At 38.7% G+C, this 21,783-nt stretch overlaps 1 protein-coding gene across 3 annotated transcripts in view; it reads left to right on the plus strand.

The window, feature by feature from the left end:
* Rngtt (RNA guanylyltransferase and 5'-phosphatase) overlaps positions 1-21,783 on the plus strand; it is a 217,020-nt gene that overhangs the window by 135,021 nt on the left and 60,216 nt on the right. For all 3 annotated transcript variants that reach the window (XM_021634879.2, XM_021634880.2, XM_021634881.2), the window contains exon 14: positions 12,596-12,662. In XM_021634879.2, coding sequence (XP_021490554.1) covers positions 12,596-12,662 — 67 coding nt within the window. The remainder of the gene's footprint in view (positions 1-12,595; positions 12,663-21,783) is intronic.

Raw genomic sequence — 21,783 nt, forward strand, 5'->3', positions numbered from 1 at the left:
GAAGGAAGGAAGGAAGGAAGGAAGGAAGGAAGGAAGGAAGGAAGGAAGAAAAAAAATTAAATAACCCTGAAGGATTGTTTTAAAAATTTGGGGTTGTAAAACTTGGAAAATCCATTTGTCTATAATTGAGATTATTCATTGCTGCTAATTATATCAATGGGTTTCTGGTTTCCTTTTGACCACCTGCTTCTATTTTTTGTTTTTCATATATAAAACCTATATGAACCATATGGATTCTGACAGATTACAATTTTAAGCTCTGAAGATGGGCGTGATAGCTGACTCATGTAATAACAGCACATGGGGTCTGAAACAGAAGAATTGCTCTGAGTTTAAGACCAGCCTATGAGAGCCTGCCTAAAATTAATTTTAAAAAGATGTTGTCATTGACCACAAGCTACAGTATTTCTTAGGAAGTAACTAATTTCTTTTCCTTATTAAGTGCCTATTTTTAGAGTGTATATATTGGTCTTTTAATGTAATTCAGTTAATTTAAACATAAACTAACCATGTATATTTATCTTAGTTAATAACTCAAAACCTCCTTGTGAAGTAAGTCTTACCAATATTACCTTATAAAGTGCTGAGGTTAAAGAGGAGCTAACTTGAGTTGCCTGTTAACTATGCAGTCAGTAAACACCCATTGCCTGCACTCCACGGTCACCTTCTCCCAGCGTCAGCACAGTCTGATGAGGAGGCATCTGCAGACCCTGCAGGAAGTCATCTCGCGGAATCCACTGTCCATTCTACGTTGGCTTTAGTGGACTCAGCTTCACAGTAGCTTTTGCAGACCTTGTAACCCTCCTTAACTGACAAAATGGAAGAGATTTAGAGATTAAAAATTTTCTTAAAAAAAAGTTAGAATCTCAAAAGGTATCTCATAATTATAGGAGAGCTTTTAGTAAGGAGACAAGAAGGAAAGCCAAGCAACTAACACTATGTCTGTCGGTCTATCAGTTAAAATAGAAATAAAATGGAATTTACCATTTGTTGTAGTTATTATTTCTTGTCATCATGACAGCATCTAGAACCATCTGGGAAATGAGCCACTGGGAACCTGTTAGAAATGATACAGAAGGGCAAGACCCACTTTTTTTCTTTTTTGAGACAGAGTTTCTCTGTGTAATAGCTCTGGCTGTTCTGTAGACCAGGCTGGACACGAAGTCATAGAGATCTGCCTGTCCCTGCCTCCCGAGTGCTGGGATTAAGGGTGTGCCACCACACTTTGCTTGGTTTATTTTCTAATGGGCTGTTATGTTTTCAGTGTGTATAAGAACATGCGTCATTTGTTTTTTGTTCTGAAAAAAAGAATACATTTTTATTTTCATAGTGTTGAGATGGAACTGCCTCATACTTTGTTATTATTATCTTTTGTTAGTCTACCAAGCAGATGTATGTATATATGTATGTATGTATGTTTGTTTGTTTGTTTTCAACAGGTTCTTACTGTACAGATGAGGCTAGCCTTGACTGCACAGAGATCTACCTGCCTTATAAGCAGAATTCTTAAAACCACCTCTGTTAGTTTCCACTCAGTCACTTCTAAATCTGTGGGAACTAACGTAGTTCTCATCCAATATTATTACTTGTAAATGTGTTGGGAGCTGATCCCCAAAGCAAAGATAGAATGAATGAACAACTCGTATTATTTTCTATGAACTTTTGAGCTAGGCACAAAATTTCTTCAAGGTCTTTATAAACTGTAGCCCGTTAGTAGTGATTATATTTGAACAAAAGAGTATGGTAGTTCAATTAAGTCAGGGCCTGTCTGTTAATCTCAGTGGGCTGCTTCATACTTATAGTCATGAAGAGGATAATTGCTTTAAAACTAAGGGTCACTATTTTGTAAGAAAAACAATTAAATATTTCTATAATTTATAATACTTAATACTTACAGAAGGATCATTCAAATTAAAATTATTAGTAGAGTGAAGCCCAGTGTAGTATATGTCCTGTCTGTGGGACACTTGACCATTTCTTTAGATTTGTCCTGTAGTTCATGTGGCAGCCAGCACTTTGTGGAAAATTGTGTGAAGCTGAAATTACCCTTGAAAATCAAGATTGTTGGGATTAAAGGCATGTACCGCCACAGCCCAACCTTTAGATTATAGAATACATTTTAAGTCTCAATCATTATGAGAATGTAAAATGTTTTTCTCTTTGACTGATCATAGCCATTGCTGAAGCAAGTTGAAGTGTATAACTTAGTACCATAATGTAGACTAACAATTGATTCGAGAGTTATATAAATCCCTTTTGAATTTTACTGTATCTGGTTCCTAGAACATCTTTTGTGCTTTTTGACTCCATGAATGGTTTTCCGACATTAAGTTATTTTTAGATAAAAAAGGGGAACAGTATGGTGGACTCTCTTGTCTGAAGCATACATAGATAGAGGAGGAAAAAACAAACAAACAAACAAACAGGCATTTCAGATTCAGACTTTCTCAATCCAGGAAGTGAACTTCATCTAACCTTTTAACATGGGTTTTTGTTTGTTTGTGGTATGTGGTTAAACATTTCTGTTATTTCTCTAAGGATTTTGTTTATTTGATACTCTCTTCACTCAACTGATAACAGTGCACAAAATTTGTGGCAGATCACCTCAGTTGAAGTAAAACTATAATGTATTCTCTTTCCTCAACAGTAAAATAATGTGTTTGTTTTCATTCTTGTGGGATTACTGTCATGGGGTTAGTGTTAAGAAGAGAATGAGTGAATATGGTGATGGTTTAGATTTCAGATTGGAGTTTAATCCCCTAATAAACCATTCTTCCTATAGTAAGGCATAAATTGTTAGCATTATTAGATAGCCCATTATGTAGGGAACTCTGATTTTAGGGAACTTGGCTTTTATAACATAGACTATATTGTGAATTTACTAACTTAAGAACATGTGGGGCTGGTGGCCCAGCAGGAAAGGGCACATAAAGCCAGTCTTGATACTCTCATGCAGTTCCCTCGACCTCCCTGGTCAAGAATGTCCTGACCTCCACAGATGCTCATGTGCACAGGCACACATGCAGGTGCACACACTCACACACATTAATGTAATTTTAAAAAAGGGCAACATGTGAGCTGGGTGTGTTTGGTCATGCATGTAATTCTAGTACTCGGGAGACTGAGGGAGGAGGATTTTTGTGAGTTCTAGGATAAACAGTATGAAATCCTATCTTAAGCAAACAAGTAAAACAACAAAAACCAGTTTTTGCTTGTGGTCATGTAGGATATAGTTGAAGTACTGGTTTCCAGTTATGTTAAGTTCTTTACATACACATACCTACTTTCATTAAAGTGGGATATTTTGAACAGTATATCTATTTTGGGGTAGTTTTGGTTGTATGTTTGATAGGAGTTATTTTTCTCTTTCTGAGTGTCACAGAAGTGTCTTTTCACTCGCCCAGTGTCTTAGGACTTCATTGCTGTGAAGAGACACCGTGATCAAGACAACTCTTATAAAGGAGAACATTTAATTGGGGCTGGATTATGGTTTCAGAGATTTAGTCCATTATTGTCTTGGCAGGAAGCGTGGCAGTACCAAGGCAGATGTGGTGCTGGAGGAGCTGAGAGTTCTACATCCTGATTCCCAGGCAGCAGAAGGAGACTGTGTGCCACACTGGACAGAACTTGAGCATAGGAGACCTCAAAGCCTGCCCCCATAGTGACACATTTTCTCCAACAAGACCACACCTAATAGTGCCACTCCCTATGGCCAAGCATTCAAACACATGAGTCTGTGGGGGCCATGCCTATTCAAACCACCACAACCAGCATTCTGTTATGCCTCCTGTTTGCACCTCCTGCTCCTGGCAAACCAACTTCTTTAGTTTCAGCTTTTATTTTCTTGTATTTGTTTTGTACATATGTATTGACAAATGAACATCTTCTCTGCTAAGGGCATACCAATGGTATCTTTTTTGTCCTTTATCCGTTTAATATTTTCTTTATTCCATTGAACAGCTGTGTTATTACGTCACTGTATCTCAAAAGACAAAATAATTGACTGAGTCTCATGTACCTCAGCTTGCCTCAGACTTGCTGTGCAGCTGAGGATGTCTTTGAACTTCTGATCTACCTGCCTCTAATGTTTAAGTGCTAGGATTACAGGCATGTATCACCATGCCCAGTTCTATGCTATGCTGAGATTCAAGCCCGGGACTTTACACAGACTAGGCAAATATCAACTAAGTTATAGCCACAGCCTTCACGTTATTAATTTTAATGTGTTTAAGTACTTTCCCTCTTTGGCATAGCTATTATCTCTGTAGATGCTATGTACTGGGCACAGTAAAGTACATGGATTTACTAGATACCCATTTCAGTGATACAATTTGGGAGATTAATTGAATAATATATAGATTAAATTGTGGTGGTTTTATGTGATAGTAACTTTTGCGACTTCCTGTTCACAAACGTAAAATATTCGTTCACTTTTTAAACTTCTTTCTTTCATGAGTGATTGGTAATTTTGTAAATTGAAGTTTCATTTACCTTGTTAGGTTTCTTCTATTAGATTAAAAGTGGGGTTTTTAAAACAGTATTTATTTTTATTTGTCTTGTTTTTGGTTTTGTTTTCAGACTGCTCTTTCCTTCCTTCCTTCCTTCCTTCCTTCCTTCCTTCCTTCCTTCCTTCCTTCCTTCTTTTTTTCCTTTGATTCTTTCAAGACACAATGTGCTTTATTTCTCAATATCAAATTACAGTTACTTTGTTTTCAGGTAGGTTCTCACGTATCCAAGTTAAGTCTCAGCTTGCAGTGTATGTGAAGATGCTCTTGACCTCCTGAACCTTTAGCCTCTCCTAAGTGCTCAAATTATAGATATATGCCACTGTATTTGATTTATGTGGGGTTGGGGACCAAACCCAGTATTTTGCGTGCTGATTATGGTTTAAAGTTAAATTTTTTTAAAGCACCGAAAAATCTTTCATGAGAGGTACCAGTTTATCTGTTTTTCTACTGTTAAAAAATCAGTGTTGGTTGCATGAAATTTTAGCAGCTTGGAATAAAGCTACTATAAAATTTCTCTTGCATTGCTAAAATTTCTTAGGCATAGTGGGGTACATGTAATTTTTAGCACTGGGGAGGCTGGGATAGGATCTCAAGCATAATGGCAGTCTTTGCCCAGCCTCAGTAAACAAAATCTAAAACAAATCCCCATTCCATTGTTTGTATAGACATGTTTATGTTTGACTAACTAAGGAGTTAGTCTGCTAAGGAGACTAAACACTAAGGAGCAGGAAGGACTGCTGGATCTTATGGTAAGGAAAGTGTTAGCCAGTGTCATGGTGCACACCTTTAATCCCAGCATTGAGGAAGTGGAGACACGTTGATCTCTGAGTCTGTCCAGCCTGGTCCACATAGAAGAGAGAGAGAGAGAGAGAGAGAGAGAGAGAGAGAGAGAGAGAGAGAGAGAGAGAGGAGAGAGGAGGGAATAAAGTTTCCTTAACTGCATCAGGACACCACTAGTTTCCCACAGTAGCTCTGCTGTTTTGTGGCCTCACCAGTGATCACTGTGTGTTTCTGTTCCTTATCCTTACCTACATTTTGCAGTGTCAGAATCAGTTTTGGCCATTTCGTAGGTGTGTAGTTGTACCTTATTATTTCAATTTTCATTTGCTTAATTATACCAGGCATCTCTGAGCATCTCTGTGCGAATGTGTGGTCTGTGCGTCTGCGTGCTGTTGATAAGTGGATTAGCTGGTGATCAAGTGCCTGGGATTACATGCACGCACTGCCATGTCTGTCTTTTTACAATGGTGCTAGCGCTCTGAACTCAGTTCCTCATGTACTTTACCCATGGAGCCACCTCTTCTATTTGTATATTCTGTTTGGGTTTGGTTTTGGATAGCAGTGTTGGGTGTTGAGCCTAGGGCCTTACCATGCTAGGTAATAAAGATATACACCTTTCCTTTTTCTTTTTATATGCTTAAAATTTTCCACTTTGTTTGTTCGTTCGTTCGTTCATTGTGGATATCGGCGTGTGTGCAAGGGAGAGGGCCAAGTCAGTGTTCTTTTCTTCTGCTCTGCCGGTTCTAGGGATATCAAATCAGGTTGTCAGACTTGACAGCAGTCACCTTTATCTGCTGAGCCAGCTTACCAGCTGTACTCCTCCTCCCTCATGTATCATTTTCTTACTGATTATTTTCTTTTTTTATTTGATTTTGGGGTATATATTTTGATATCTATTTTTTTCAGATATACTTTTTGCAAATATTTTCTTCCATTCTGTGACATCTTTGTATTTTCTCTTGATCAAGATTGCTTTTTTTTTGAGAGATACTTATCATTTTGCACTTCCTAAATTCCTTATTTGCCTTTGTGTGTGTACATGTCAATGACAACTTTATAGAGTTGGTTCTCCTCTTGCCTGTAGGGTTTCTAGGGATTGAACTTAAGTCATCAGGTTTGTGTGGTAAATATGTGCTTTTGCCTGCTGAGCCATTTCACCAGTACTAAAATTTAAAAATTTTTTTTTCTTCTTATTGACCTTTTAAGAGTTGTGCTGATACTATCAACTAAAGCAGAATATATTTCTTCTTTTAGGTGTGATTAGAATTAAATTTACCTGTAAATGGTAGAATTTGCTGTTATATCTAGCTAGACGTTTTATTTTCTTCGTAGAAATCATTTTTAAATGTTATAAGTCAAAGAAGACTTTTAACTTTGAAAACCTTTTTGATTATATATTGTTGCAGGATATTTGATCCCATTGTGAATCCTGAGATTGTGAATTATAAAAACCTGTTTTTGGTTTAGTGTGGTTCAGCCCTAGCACCCACCTTTAATGAGCTTTCAGTATATAGGATTTAATAAAGTTAACCCTAGGTTAAGAGGCAGAGCAAGTAACCAGCTGACAGGGAGTAAACAGAAAGGAGGAATTTGCTGGAGAAAAAGAAAGAGCTTTTCCTCCTGGGCTGTCAGGTGAGCAAGCTAGCTTTAGTTTGGGTTCTTTCTCTGTCTCTCTGAGCTAGCAGGTTTTCACCCCAGCATCTGGCCCTTGAGTAGAATTGAATGAGTGGGATTTTCTTTTTAAACAATATATGTTTACATGTACATGGTATTATGCTGCATAAGGATATTTTTCCGCAAGTATGTATTTATGTTGAAATTATCCTTTACATGTTGGCTACTTCCTCTCTTTCCTCCTATGAGTCCTGTCTGTCCTCCGGACAGTCTCTCTATAAAATGTAGAAGCCACAGATGAAAAAAATAATACAGATATGATTTTTATATGTCCATATAAAATATAGAAACCACAAATGAGAGAAAACAAAATTTTTGTCTTTCTGGCTTAGTTCACGTACTGTGATTTTTATCCAGTTGTTTTCCCACAGAGAGTATAACTTTGATTTTCTCTACAGCAACTTTGGGGAGGCTTGTCAGTTTATTTTGTATTTTCCCTATTCAGAATTTAAAATTTTAGATTTGGTATAAAAGTATTCTTTGTTCTTCAAAAACTTTTTAAAGATTCTGTGCGTGCGTGTGCGTGTGTGTGTGTGTGTGTGTGTGTGTGTGTGTGTATGTGTATGTGTGTCTGTCTGTCTGTCTGTGTCTGTCTATTCAGGTACCCACAGAAACCAAGAAGAAAGGGCATTGGATTCCCTGGAGCTGCCTGATAGGGGTGCTGGGAATCAAACTTGCGCATGTCATCTTCCCAACCCCACCTTTTAAAAAGACGATTCTGTTCTGATTATTTGTGCTTTATTTTTTCTCTTTATTGTCTTATGGGAAATAAGATTATTAATTATAAATAGTTATAATCATAGTCTACTATTTTGTTCCTCTGTAGTATGCTTCCTATTAAACAAATTTCGGTTTACTTGTGAGACTTTAGAAGTAGGAATATTTTGCAAATAATATTAATTACATACTGTGGTGGCTGGGGTATTGGCTCAATGGATAAAATGCTTTCTGTATGAGTACTTGAGTTGGAATTTCCAGAACCCAAGGAAAGCTAGATGAGATAGTGCTTTTGTGATCTCAGGGCTTCTGTCAAGGTTGAGGGCAGAGACAGGAGAGTCCCCTTAAGCTGAGACTCAGCTGGCTAGTCAGATGCAGAGATCCTGTCTTAAACAAGCTGGAAGTGAAGGAACCACCCCAGAGGCTATCCTTTGACCTCTGCATAGATGCCTGTACACAGATGTGACCACAGGTGAACACACACACACATACACACACACACACACACACACACACACACAAAGATGAAAGAGTCATGTGTGTTGTCTCATAGTACTTTATTGGAAATTGCAGTGATACTTGATTGTAAGTCCGGTTTGTATATGAGTGTTCTGCATATGTATAAATGTACAGTACACGCGTGCCTGATGCCTGCAGATGCCAGAGGAGAACACCATATCTCCTGGAACTGCAGTTACAGAAGATTGTGAGCTGCCATGTGGATGGTCCTGGGAATTGAACCTGGGTCTTCTAGAAGAGTAGACAGTGCTCTTAATCGCTTAGCCATCTCTCCAGCCCCTAAGGTCAATTTTGAATTATTAGGTTCTTGTTTTTGTTTCTTGAGGTCTCATTCTAGTGGCCCCAACCCCACCCCCTGATCTTTCTGTCTCAGCCTTCGGAATACTGGGACTATAGATGTATGCTACTTTCTCTATCTTTCTTTAAAATTTTAATTTGAGGAAACTGTAGACTTGATTGCTTTCTGAAGGTATGTTTCTGTATCTACCAGGACATGATTATGAATATGTATGTGTCTGATGTCAACATAGAGTGAATGAAGTTCATTTAGTGTTTGTTCTGTAACCCTGTTGGGTTTGCTTTTCTTTATTGAGAGAGTATTTGTGGGAACTGTGTTTGGACTTTTCCAGTAATAGACAGTTGTTACTATTTGTGCTTGGGAAATCAAAAGCAAAGTGAACACCAGTTTTACCTGTTTTTAGTTCTTTAAAAGCTGTAGTAGGAATTCCTCCTCCAACAACACGTTTTCCTAACTCTTTTTCAAGAGTCCAGCTCTTTGCCACACCGCCAAGCAGTTACTTAGGAGCCAGTACTTTAGAGGCCGTTATAGTTTACAGAGATGTTGATGGTAGTGTACACCTAACTTAAATGCAGAACAGCTTCATGGCTTTGAATGATCAGGATTTCTGTCTTAAAGTACACACACACATATCTATATATATTTATATATGTCTGTCAGTGCTGAACTAGTGCCTCACTGTGCAGATTGAGACCATGCGATTTCTTTATTGACGTACAAGCACCCTGTTATGGTAAATGTTGCTTATTACTTGGCAATAATTGTGTATATAATTTAACAAAACAATTTTTTAACAGAGAAAAAATTTAAAGAAATATTTCACTTTAAAATGGAAATTTATATTACCAAAGTATTATCTTACTCTTATAAAGCCTTTAAATTACTATAAAAACTACACAAATGAAGCGAAGTCCTGGCATTACATGCCTTAATCTCTGCACTCAGGAGGTAGAGGCAGATGACTCTCTGTGAGTTTTCAGGCCAGCCAAAGCTATACAGTGAGGCCTTGTCTTAACACCAGCAAAGCCCTGTTAAGTGACGATAGTAAAATATATGATAGTAAAATATATGTCTTTAACTTTCAAACAATAGATGTTTTGAAAGTTAAAGACAAAGTCTAACTGATAACGTTTAAGAAAATGCCGAGGAAATGCAGTTTTTAGATCTCAACTCAGAGGAATGGAGGTGCACTCTAAATAGTATATTGGCAAACGTCCTGAGATGTTTGTGCATAGAGATTAGAACCATATTGACTGTTAAATGTCAGCTAGCTTTCATTCTCTTCCTTTCCTAGCGCCTGTTTAAAAGAGGTTCATCAAGTTTTCTGTGAACATTTGTTAATTACCACTACTATATATAGGTGCTACCAGCTATGGTTCAAGGTTTTCTTGGTTGAATTTCTTAGTTGCTTAGTTAAAGCATGGCTAAGAAATCTTTTCATTTCATGTTGAGATTTGAAGACATATCCTATGCTTTCTATTAGAATTCAGTAAACCAATACCCTCAGCTGTATCCCTTTTATTATTGACATTATCATTTACATTCTATATGTAAGAAAGAATTTGGCTAAATTAGTTTAATTCAGTCTTGTGTATTCTTGCTATTATTGTTCTGTTAGGGTTGTTCTTTTGTTTTGTTTTGTTTTCCCGAGACAGGGTTTCTTATAGTCTTGGCTGTCCTAGAACTTACTCTGTAGATAAGGCTGGCCTTGAACTCACAGAGATCTGCCTGCCTCTGCTGGGATTAAAGGCGTGTGCCACTGTGCCCAGCTTCTCTGTCAGTGTGTTTTATTGGCCACACAGACTCTAAGGAGCAGACAGTGTTCTAAGGAGACTGAGACTCTGCCTTGTCTCATGCTTCAAGATGTTTGCTTTCTTTATCTCACAAGGCAGTCCATGCCAGTGGAGACACACCCTCACATCTGTATTCAGTGACAACGAAGGATTCCACAAGGATCAGACAAGTTATTAATGAATATGGGCTCTGAAACTCTTGAAGTAGAGTATTTGAAGCTGTCAGCTGAGTAGTACAGAGATGGTTGGGCCTGGTAATGCCCAACCATCTTGTGGTAATGCATGTGTAACTCTAGCTTGGAGGAAAGAGGTCGCTTGGAGCATGAAGTGAGATTCTTATAGCCCTGCTTTGAAAATCAGGACCAAACCATTCAAAGAAGATTATTACAATAAATCTTGAGTATCCTAAGTTTCTGTTATTATGCCAAAAGGTACACTGAAAAGGTTCCATTGGCTTTTTTGAATTTGCACTTGTTTGCTGTATATAGCTTTAAATGTTCTGTTCTTAGATTCATGCAGTAGGATGTATAAAGCTGTTAACTTCATGTGGACACTTCTCTATACAGCGATTTGGATCATGGAATAAGACTCCCTCCCCCCAAACATTAATGTTAAAACTGAAGTTATATCCATTTATTTACATGTTTTTTAGGAAAAAAAATTAGTAAAAGAATGAGATATACTATGGTTAGTATTTCTGTCCCATAGCTTACTCCATGCCACTAATCCCTTTTTAATCACTCCAAAGTTCTAAAGGCAGCATTTCTTCATTCACAGTGTTTTGATGTGTACTGTGAATACAGCTCTCTGTAAAGCACTTGCCTGTATGTATGTATGTATGTATGTATGTATGTATGTATAGGTCCCTAAGGTTGAGTTCCAGCACAGACAAAAGTTTCAGTGCAATTAAGAATAAAAAACCTTGGATTGACATAGGACCGTAATCTCAGAACTTGGGAGGCTGAATTGGGCACCAAGAGTTAAAAGGCCCTTGGGCTACAAGTAAGACTGTTTCAGAAAGGAAGACAAGGGACTGCAAAGGTAGCTCAGGCTGAAGAGCACTGGCTGCTCTTCTAGAAGACCCAGGCTTGATTTCCAGCACCTATGTGGGAACTTAAAACCATCTTTTTAATTATAATTATTCTGTCATATATTGCATTCTGACGGTAGTTTTCTCTCCCGCTCACCTTTCCTCTTTCCCAGATCCCCTGCCCCCTTGCCTCCCCTCAGAATAGAGCAGGCCTCCCTGGGACTTCAACCAAACATGGTATAGCAGGCTACAATAAGAACAGGCACACCGTCACGTCAAGGCTGGAACGAGGCAACCAGTGAGAAGATAAGGGTCCCCAAGTAGGCGGAAGAGGCAGAGACAGCCCCACTGTTAGGGGTCCCACAAGAACAACAAGCTACTCGGGACTTAGGTCAGACCCTGCAGGCTCCCTGACCTCTGCAAGCCTCATGACCTCTGCAAGCCCCATGAGTCCTGGGCGGTTATTTTGTGGGTAATGTTCTTCTTGTGTTTCCCTGACCTCTCTGATTCCTCTGGTCCTTCCTCCACTTCCTCAGTTGCTGGATGGAGTCTCTCATTTCCAGAGACACTAGTTAATTTTATTAAAATTATTGTTAAGAGTGTTCTGTATTTAAGCTAGCTTTGCACTCGCTTGTTCATCAGGTGCTGATGTTACACTTTTGATCTTCCTGCTTTCATCTCATGAATGCTAGGATTACAGGCCTGTGACAACACTCCTGGTTTTATGCTGAACTTCTGAACCCAGGCTTCATGTGTGCTAGGCAGATACCTTACCTACCTGAGCTACATCCCAGCCCAATTCTGTCATTTTACCCTCTCTTCTTCTTCTTCCTCCTCCTCCTCTTCTCCTTTCTTAGTAGAAAAATTCATTTGGTGTTACTCTCTCATTGTACAAAAGACAATAATTCTATATCGATTTTTCACAGTACTACGGATTGACCTTGGGTATTGTTTTTTAGATGCAATCTACCTTGTGTTTTCAGAGAGTCTCTTTCTTGGACTAGAACGTGGTAGTTTGGCTAGACTGGTTGGTCAGTGAGCCTGTCTTTGCTGCCCTGTGCTTGGATTACAAGCTGATGTCACCGCTCCTATTTGGCTTTTTCATATGGATCATGGGGAACCAAACTTAGGTCTCCTGCTTAGGCAGCAAGTACTTCATTGATTACGTCCCCCCTCCCCCGTCCAGTATCTCCACTTTCTATTATTATGCGTCCTTTCATTAAAGATACAGTACTTTATAAATAAGGCGCTTCTTTTATTTTTTCCTATCTTGTAGGTTACTTCCACAGAATATTGGCCTTCTGTATGTTGGAGGTTATGAAAGACCCTTTGCACAAATCAAGGTATGCTAATTCATTTTCTGTGTTTTTCTTTGGCATTCACTTATCTGGAACCCACTGTTTAGTAAAAACAGTGAAACTACCAGTCTCATCAAAGACATTATGAATATGAAGTGATTTCATGGATTTTGCTGAAATCCAGGTGATTTCATGTCTGCTGAAAAAGTTAAGCAATACCAGGCCCGATGTTTAAAACTCTGCTCGTATTAGAGTTGACAACATATTTTGAGCCATGCATTCCTTTTTATTGGGGTGTAATTTACAGCATTATACTGTAATTAGACATACAGTTTGATAAATGCTAAATATCTACTCAGGTAAAAACTACTAAGAAAATTAAATATATCTGTCACTTAAAAAAATGTATCCAGATCGTTTGGAGATTTTTGCTGCCTGTTCTGCTTTCCGTCATCCTGTCCCCTAGACACTACTAAACAACGTGTGTTATAGAGGAATTTATATGTTTTCGTATTTATGTGAATGGAATCATGCATTTCTTCCCATTCTCATCTTCCTGCCTTTCATTCGGCACGATTATTGTGAAATTCATCTGCATTCTTGTACTTACTACTTTTCCTTGTGTGGTGGTGTTGGGAATTGAACCAAGTGACTTGTGTGTACTAGGCACTGCTGGTAACATTTGTATAGGTTTTCAGTAGGAATATGTGCTTTTTTTTTTTCCTTGGGTAGAAGAATATTCTGTATTTCTCAAGGATAGGCGATTAAGTCTGTTCCACTGACCTTCTACCACTACCGCACTGTATGGAGTATTGTAGCTTTATAGTAAGTCCCCAAATGAAATTGTAAAAATCCGCCTGTTTTGCCCTTTCTTTCTGTGTAGTTTTGATCAATCTAGTTTTCCTTTCATTTTCATACAGTTTTTTTTTTTAGAACTGTTCTATCAATTTATGAAAGTGCTTATTTGTATTCTGTTGGGGATTATATTGACTCTATAGATAGATCTGAATAAAACTGAAAATTTTAACAGTGTTGTGATAGAGATGGTAAGGCTCTAAGGAGTACTTGCCTGACATGCATGGGATACTGGGTTTGGTTCCCAGGAGAGAAAGAGAGGTAGGTCGATTTTAATAATATAGGACCATTCAGGTCACCAAATCTGCATCTCTTTTTACTCCAGCTTTAATGTCTCAGAGATATTTCTTGTTTTGGTGGTCTTGCATGGATTTTCAGTGCGTGAGCATCTATATTTTATATTTATGATGCTGTTATAAAAATACTTTTATTTCTCATGTGTGAATATGTTGGCTTTGAATTCTGTAGTATTATTACACTCAGTTATTGGTTTTGGCCATAGGTTTGTAGATTTTAGAGGATTTCTGTGCATAACTATATGATCCATTAAGGAAGGCTGTTCTCCTTTCCTGACCTGGTGTATTTTATTGCAATTTCTTTATTGCTCTGACTGCAGTCTGTGCCAAGCTGAACAGTAATGGTTAGATCAGATATCCTTGGCCATCTTCCTAATCTTAAAGGGAAGACACTCAGTCTTTGTCAGTATTAGTTCAGAATGGATCAATTGGGGCTTGAGAGATAGCTCAGCAGTTAAAAGTTCTTGCTGTTCTCACTGAGGACTGGAGTTTGGTTCCTAGCCCTCGGGCAAATCATAATTGCCTTTTACCCCAGCTCCAGGGACCATCTCCCTTTTGTGCCCTCTGTGTTACAAGCTTTTCTTGGTGGTGGTTTTGCGACAGGATTTCTCTGTGTAGGCTTGGCTGTTCTGGACTCACTTTGTAGACCAGGCTGTCCTGAAACTCAAAGAGATCTGCCTGCCTCTGCCTCCTTGAGTGCTGGAATTACAGGCATATGCCACTGGGCCTGGCCTGGCCTGTGTTACAAGTTTTAACTTAACTTTTTTTTGTTGCAGATTTTAACTATACCCAATAAACTTATAAATCTTGAGGTAAGGTTTATATCTTAGCAAAAGTATTAGACAGTTAAATGAAACCAGTAGTCCAATTTTTGGCTACTATGTTTTGTTCTCTTTTCCCTGTTACAGAATCAGGTGGCTTGCCTGACACAGGACATAGAGGAAAGTTTTAAATAATCATGCTTGAGACTAGAGAAGGGAGAGCCATGATCCAACTTCAGAGCCAGCTTTTCAATAAAGTAGAACAGTATCAAACAACCTTAATATTAGCCACACCCACAAGACATTTGAATCCCTGCTACACTAAATCCAGTGACCAGAAAGCTCAGAGATAAGTTCTGAGCTCTAGCCATCAAAGCAGCAGTGGCGAGTGGCTCTAGTGGTAATGGCTGGTGGGTGGTGGCTGCAGAGATAGCAAAAACAAAACCAAGAACACAGAAAAGCTCACACACTTAAAGGAGACTAGTCAGAAACAAAACATGTGGCCACAATCATTTATACATTCAACTGACCCTGACCCATATCTGTCTTGGCTCCCACGTTTGCAATAAAACTTATAGACATACCAGAAAACACACAAAACAGACAGACAAAAGTTTCCAAGGAACCAGAGCAGGCAGGTGACATCTCGCCTCTTGATCTGAGCCAGAGAGTATTGGTTTGGGTCCGGTTTGTCCCAAATCAAATTCCACAGAACAGACTGTGACTTACTTGGGAAGCCTCCATAGATGGTTCCTTCTTTTCCCAGCATGGCAGTTCACTCTGATAGTCTGGGAGACTGAACACACTCCTAGGAGCCTTGGAACATCTCAGGTGCTCACCTCCTGAGGCAGCCCTCAGCATTGGAGTTTGTAGTGAAGATCCTGCTTTAGAATTTGGGTGGGTGGGTGATCTTACTGGGGACCTCCAGAAGATGTTGATCCCTCCAGAAAATGGGTGGTAATATGACCACTACCACAATTTTTCGACCAGACTTGAAACAGACTTTGTTCAATACTGGTTAGGATGATGGACACTGGCTAGATCCATACCCAGGATTCTTAGAGAATGACTGTGAATTACATTAGTCCCGTACTTATAAAGGCAATATACACCAGACTATGTACTTTTTGCCTTTGTCCAATCAGGGCTAAACATATATCCTGACCTGCTTCCTGCCTATGTATTTCCCACATACATGTGATCAAGCACATCCTGTGCAGTTGGGGCAACCAATCTTGTCTGCAGAAGTGTAAATGTATGGCTTGTTATCTTACAGGAACAGCAGCCCTCAGCATTCCAGGAAGCTAATCAGTGCTTGGGCAAGTGGGGCTTACAGGTTAGGGGCATTTCTGTTTCATAGTTAAGCACAGTAATTAAAACTTAAAACATAACCTTAGCCCTCACAGCATATACAATTTGGTGATGTGAGTTTTTTTGTGGTTTTAGGGTTTTGAATATTTTTAATGTTTATTTCTTGCCTCAGGAGTTATTTTTCTGTTGCTTATTTGAAACTTGTACATTTAAATGTCTTTATCTGCATACACAGTGTAGTTTTGCACTTTGAAAAAGCCTAAAACAGGATATGTAGGGCAATCAATCTTAATATAAGCATTTTTTTATGGTGAAAAAAAAGTGTATGTTTAGAATTAGCCAACTGGACTCAGTTTAAGTGATTCCATTCTTGTTGACAACATCCAGAGCATCATAATCAGGAGCCAACTGAACATATATGCCTTATCAGGGTATTGACTTTGGCCACATCAGTGTCAGAGTTTTTTCACAGCCTGTTTGATCTGGTGCTTGTTGGCCTTGACACCATTGTGAACACAGGTGTGTTGTCTTTTATCTTCTTCATGTCTGACTCGGTGTTGAAGGGTGGGGAGGATTGATGATAGCATAGTGGTTACACTCTGGAAATTTCATCATAGGACTCAACACCTCTTGCGTACAGTAATTTATCTTAAAATACTCCAAAGTCTGTCACTACTGTATAAATGCTTCTTCTGTTTTCTGATTCCTTAGCATTCCTCTGAATGGTAAGCATTCAGATACATAATGTTCAGTGTTTTTCCAACACTAGTGTTGTTGGCAAGGGTGTCTTTATTGCTTTGCCTCACTGTCCCACTCATGGAATTTGACAGTAGAGCCAGGAAGCATACTATGTTCCGATAGGAATATTTCTGTCAGCCTAGTCTCGCCCCCCTCCCCTTTTATGTCTCCCCTTCTTCTTTTCATTCCCTGTACTCCACCTCTGCTTTGGAAAATCAGTGTGGGGAGGGGGCGAGCACAAGCATTTATGCGTGTGAGTTACATGTTATCTTAAAAGCATTATTAAATATATGTGTGAGGATAAGTTCCTCTAGCAATCATCTGATAACATTTTTTTAATCTAGATCTCTTCTGTGTGTGTGTTTGTTTTGTTTTGAGACAGGGTTTTTCTGTGTAACCGCCTTGATTGTCTGGGGCTCGCTTTGTACACCAGGCTGGCCTCGAACTCAGAAGATCTGCTTGCCTCTGCCTCCCAAGTGCACCATCACGCCTGGCAATCTAGGTCTCTCCTAATAGGCTGTGTGATAGAGAATACTCCTTTATCAACTCTATGCCTGATTAACTTGGCTAGAATTTTAAAAAAATCTATTTTTTAGGTTATCTTTTTTCTTTTGATGCTCTCTCATTTACTGTGAAAAGATTTCTTAACCTTACAATGATTGAAGATCTTTCATAATTCCTTGGTTATGACTGATTACATCTCTATCTAATTAGATTATGTAGAAGTTAATTGGAAACAATAAAAATAGTTCAAATGATTGAAATTATGCTTGAAATATAAGGTTAATTTCTTATCTAGTCTATGTCTATTTCTGAAAATATCAGCAGTTTGTTGTATCTGTTTTTTTCTCCCATTACACCAAATGTAATGAGGATGTGTTTTATGCCATAGATATCACATAAAACCTTTTAAACGTGGATAGTACATTGCTTTTTAAAGATCGTGTTGATTATTGACTTTTAAAATAAATTGGTTTATACCATATGTCCTTCTTAATGCCCTTCATTTTTTAAGATTTATTTTTACTTTTAATTATATGTATGTGTATGTGCCCTCTATAACTATGTGTGTATGAATACACTGGTCTCCATCAAGGTCAGAGGTGTGAGAAAAAGAGGGAGGTAGGGTGAAACTGGGAGGAGATGAGGGAGGGGGCCACAGCTGGGATACAAAGTGAATAAATTATAATAAATAATAATAATTAATAAAAATCTAAAAATAAAAGACTGGCTCACAGTTTGGCAAATATTGCTTCAGAATAAAACTTCTTCAGCTAATGTTGCCATATGCTTCCAGCAGGAAACTGCCACATTTGTGACAGTAAGAGAGCTGTTTGCCCCTGAATTGAAGCTAGCCCTCAAGACTGGCCTTGAAAGGGGTTAAAAAAAGAGAGAGAGAGAGAGAGAATATGCATAGTTGCTAGGTAGAAGGCAGTATAGAAAATAAATGAGGATGGAGTTAAGATGTTTTACAAAACTGTAAAGCCATGTTCTGTTTCAGAATTCATAACTCTAAAGAACAGAAGGGAGCCTTCCACACCTCCCCTTCTTCCAAGTGATTTCATGTATTTTGAGGATCGAGAAAGAAAAAAAGGATCAAATCTCCCCATAATGAAAAAATTAAACGTTGATGTGGGTGAGAATTTGAGAGAAAGCAATTGAATCATATTTAGATTTATTATGACATAGTCATTGAGTAATGGCGAAATTTTCCATAGTTTTGTTAAAAATGAGGAAACATGTTCAGTGTCTTGGATTTACAATAATAAAGAGTGAAGTTGTTATCTAGATTTTGAAAGCAGGATTAGTAAGAAAAAGAAGTGAACAACAACAGACTCATCATTGAAGCTCTGAAGGTTTCTTTTTTCCACAGAACAGCTGCTAAATTATCCTTCAGCTCTCTGAAATAAGGGAGCTGTTAATTTCTAGATACTAAAGGTTTTACATCACGGTCTGCGGAGGTGGTACAGTAGGAAAGTGTTTGCCGTGCAAATATGAGAATCTGAGTTCAGTCCCTCAAAATTCTTGTTTAAAAACAAAAATGGGTGTAGTGTCTGTAATTCCACTGAAAGACAGATCTCTGGGGCAACCATGGAGCTCCAGGTGCAGGGAGAAAGAGGGGGAGTGGAGAAGGAGGGAGAGAGAGAAACCCTGTGTTAAAGTAGTAAGGTGGAGAGTGATTGAGGAAGGCACTGGGTGTCAACTATGCACACACATGTGAACACATGGACATACATGGCACCTCATTGTTAAGTTGCATGGTAACTGCTGAACAGAGTTCTAGCGAGCGCACTCTGCTGACTTCCCCTGTGTGGTGCTTTGGATGCGGTGTTGCCAAAGTAGAGTTAAGAGCTCGGACCCGAGCTGCAATTTAATCTTGCTGTTTCTCTTTTGAGAGACAGGCTCTCATGTAGCCTTGGGTGGTCCCCAGCTCTCTGGTGCTGGAGATGATCTTGAGCTCTTAGTCTTCCCAGTGATAACGGGCACGAGGCCTCCTGCTCCGTCAATCTCAGTATTCTTTGAATTTTATTTTTATAAAATATGTGTATATGTATGTGACTATATGTGAGTTTGTATGTGTAAGTTCAGTGCCCTCAAAAGCCAGAGAGTGTTAGGAATTGAACTCATTTCCTGCATGTTCCTAACTACTGAGCCATCTTTCCAGCCTCCCAATCTCAGTGTTCTCGACTTCCTGTCTTAGATAATTCATCAGTAACTTGTTTTATTCAAGTCTGTGTCCTCAGCATTTAGCCCAGTTGCAGGTCACATAAAAGTAGTCAATAAGTATTTGTTAACATTCTGAAGAGCCCTGAGAAAGTAGCACTGTGCTGGCCTGTTCATCAGTCACGAACTTGCTGTGACTGATTCGGACACAGTGGCTTTGTATGAAGTTTTGCAACTTCCTTCTCTGGGAGATCGGGATTGGAAGATGGACTATCAGGCCAGCATGGGCTACATAGTGAAACTAGCTCAAAAACGACAACACAGATCTGCCCCAGAAGAACTTTCATGTGCCCAGTCTTACGCTCTCCCTCTCCAGAGTCGCGCTACCTCGCCCTGGCTGGCCTGAATTCACTGTCTGAACCAGCCTGGTCTCAAGCTCATATCTGCCTGCCTGTGCCCGCTGTGTACTAGAATTAATTGCAGGCGATGCCACCATGCCTGGCTACATTTTCTAATCTCTTGTTACACCCTGAATTGTGCTTACCTTTGTGGCAATATAAATTAATTTTAATTTCTAATTTAGTATTATGGTAGTAGATATTATTAACATCAGCACAGGTTTATTTGAAATGTGTATTTTATGAATGTATTACATTGAGAACATTTTAAATATAGTACTAAAGTTGTGTTTCTATTAAGAAGGTTAGAATTTTTCTTAACTAAAACTCTCAAGCTAGCTTCTTTACAGAAAAAAATACTGGAAATTATTTGGCTTGTTCTGCTCTTTGTGTATGCATGTGGTGCTGGGATGGAGGTCAGGCTCTACCTGCAGTGCTCTACCGCTGAGCTGGCACCCCAGATCAGGGCCATACTGAGTAGCCCAGGCTGGTGTCTGCCTCAGAAATCCTCACTGTTTGTGTTATAGGCTTGTACTGTTGTGCTCTGCCCAGCGGGCAGCATGTGCAGTGTAAATAGCTTGGAATAAACAAAGCAAGGCTGGCCACTTGATTATTCTCTTCCTCTCTACAAAGGGCCACAGCAAACTCAGTCTATATCATACAAATCATATACATTGCCACAAATTATAATAGAAATCTTAAATTGATATTTCAGTGTCTTCAGAAGCTTGATGTTGAAATGAAGTAAATGTATGCTAAGTTAGAGGGAATGTTACCATCCTAAAACAGGGCTGCCATGGTGGTGTACACCTCTAATTCCAGCATTTGGGAAACAGAGGCAGGTGAGTCTCTGAGTTTGAGGCCATCCTGTTCAATGTAGCAAGTTCCAGGACATACAGGGCTACATAGAAAGACCTTGCCTCAAGAAAAGAAAACAAATTCTAAAGTAAGAGTAAAGAGATACTGAAATGGTTAATTTTTATTGTCAACATAACCAACAGTCACCTGGGAGGTAGAGGGAACATTATTTGAATTGCCTTGATCATATTGGCCTCCTAGTCATGTAAGAGGGACCAGCCCCCTGGAGCAGTAACGTCTGTAGGCAGGTGAGGCTGGGTTATATAAAGAAAGTATAAGCCAGAGAGCAAGCCGATAAACAGCATGCCTCCACGGGCTCTATTTCAGTTTCTGCCTCTGATTTCTTACCCTGAGCTTGTCCCTGGCTTCCTTGCGTGGTAGACATCTAGGGGATAACCTCTAAGCTGAAATAAACACAGTCCTCCCCAACTTGCTTTTTGTCAGTGCTCTATCACAGTTACAGAAACCTAGCTAGAACAGGGATATTCAGATAAATCTACTCTCATCAAATAATTTTTCTATGTTTCTGGCAAAGCATTTGTCTTCATATCTTAAAATTTCATTGTAGAATTAATTGTTTATAATTTTAAAATGACAACTTTTAGTTCAGGAAATTTATAAAGTCTGCAAAACACAATGAACTGTAAAGTATGAAATTTAACTTTGGAAATACATCAACAGTGTTTAGATACTTAGTTTTATGTTAATGTTAAATACTTCAACATTTAAAAAGCAAAATCAAAAGATTCTTCATACTCAGAAGTACTTTTATGATTGATTATCTATTAAAATAATATATTGGTATTAATCAGAATACTTTGAGTGGGGCTAGAGAGATGACTCAGTGGTCAGGATCACCTGCTGCTCTTGTAGAGGACCTGTGTGCCGTTTAAAATTGCTTATAATTCCAATTCTAAGGGCCCCGATGTTTTCTTCTGGCTTCCTAGACACTTGCATGTCCATATACAGACGCTCAGACAGACACTCACAAACACAAAATAGAAAGAAATTACTCTCTTAAATACTTTTTGGTAGTTTTACTTGACTCAAAAGAAAAATTACGTTTAGTTTGCTGAAATTTTCTGTCAGTAGGTATGTCTGGGAACTTAAACCATTCACAGTATACATGCACATAGCACATACACACATACAGTTCGGGTGGGTAGGGAGAAAGTGATATAACCATTAACTACCCTGATGTTCTTCTTAGCAGATTGCAGGGGTTCTGTTTGTTTGTTTTTGTTTTTTGGCTTTTGAAAGTCAACCAAAAGCCTTTATCAGTAGA

Source organism: Meriones unguiculatus, chromosome 20, assembly GCF_030254825.1.
Source record: "Meriones unguiculatus strain TT.TT164.6M chromosome 20, Bangor_MerUng_6.1, whole genome shotgun sequence".
NCBI classification, from domain to species: domain Eukaryota; kingdom Metazoa; phylum Chordata; class Mammalia; order Rodentia; family Muridae; genus Meriones; species Meriones unguiculatus.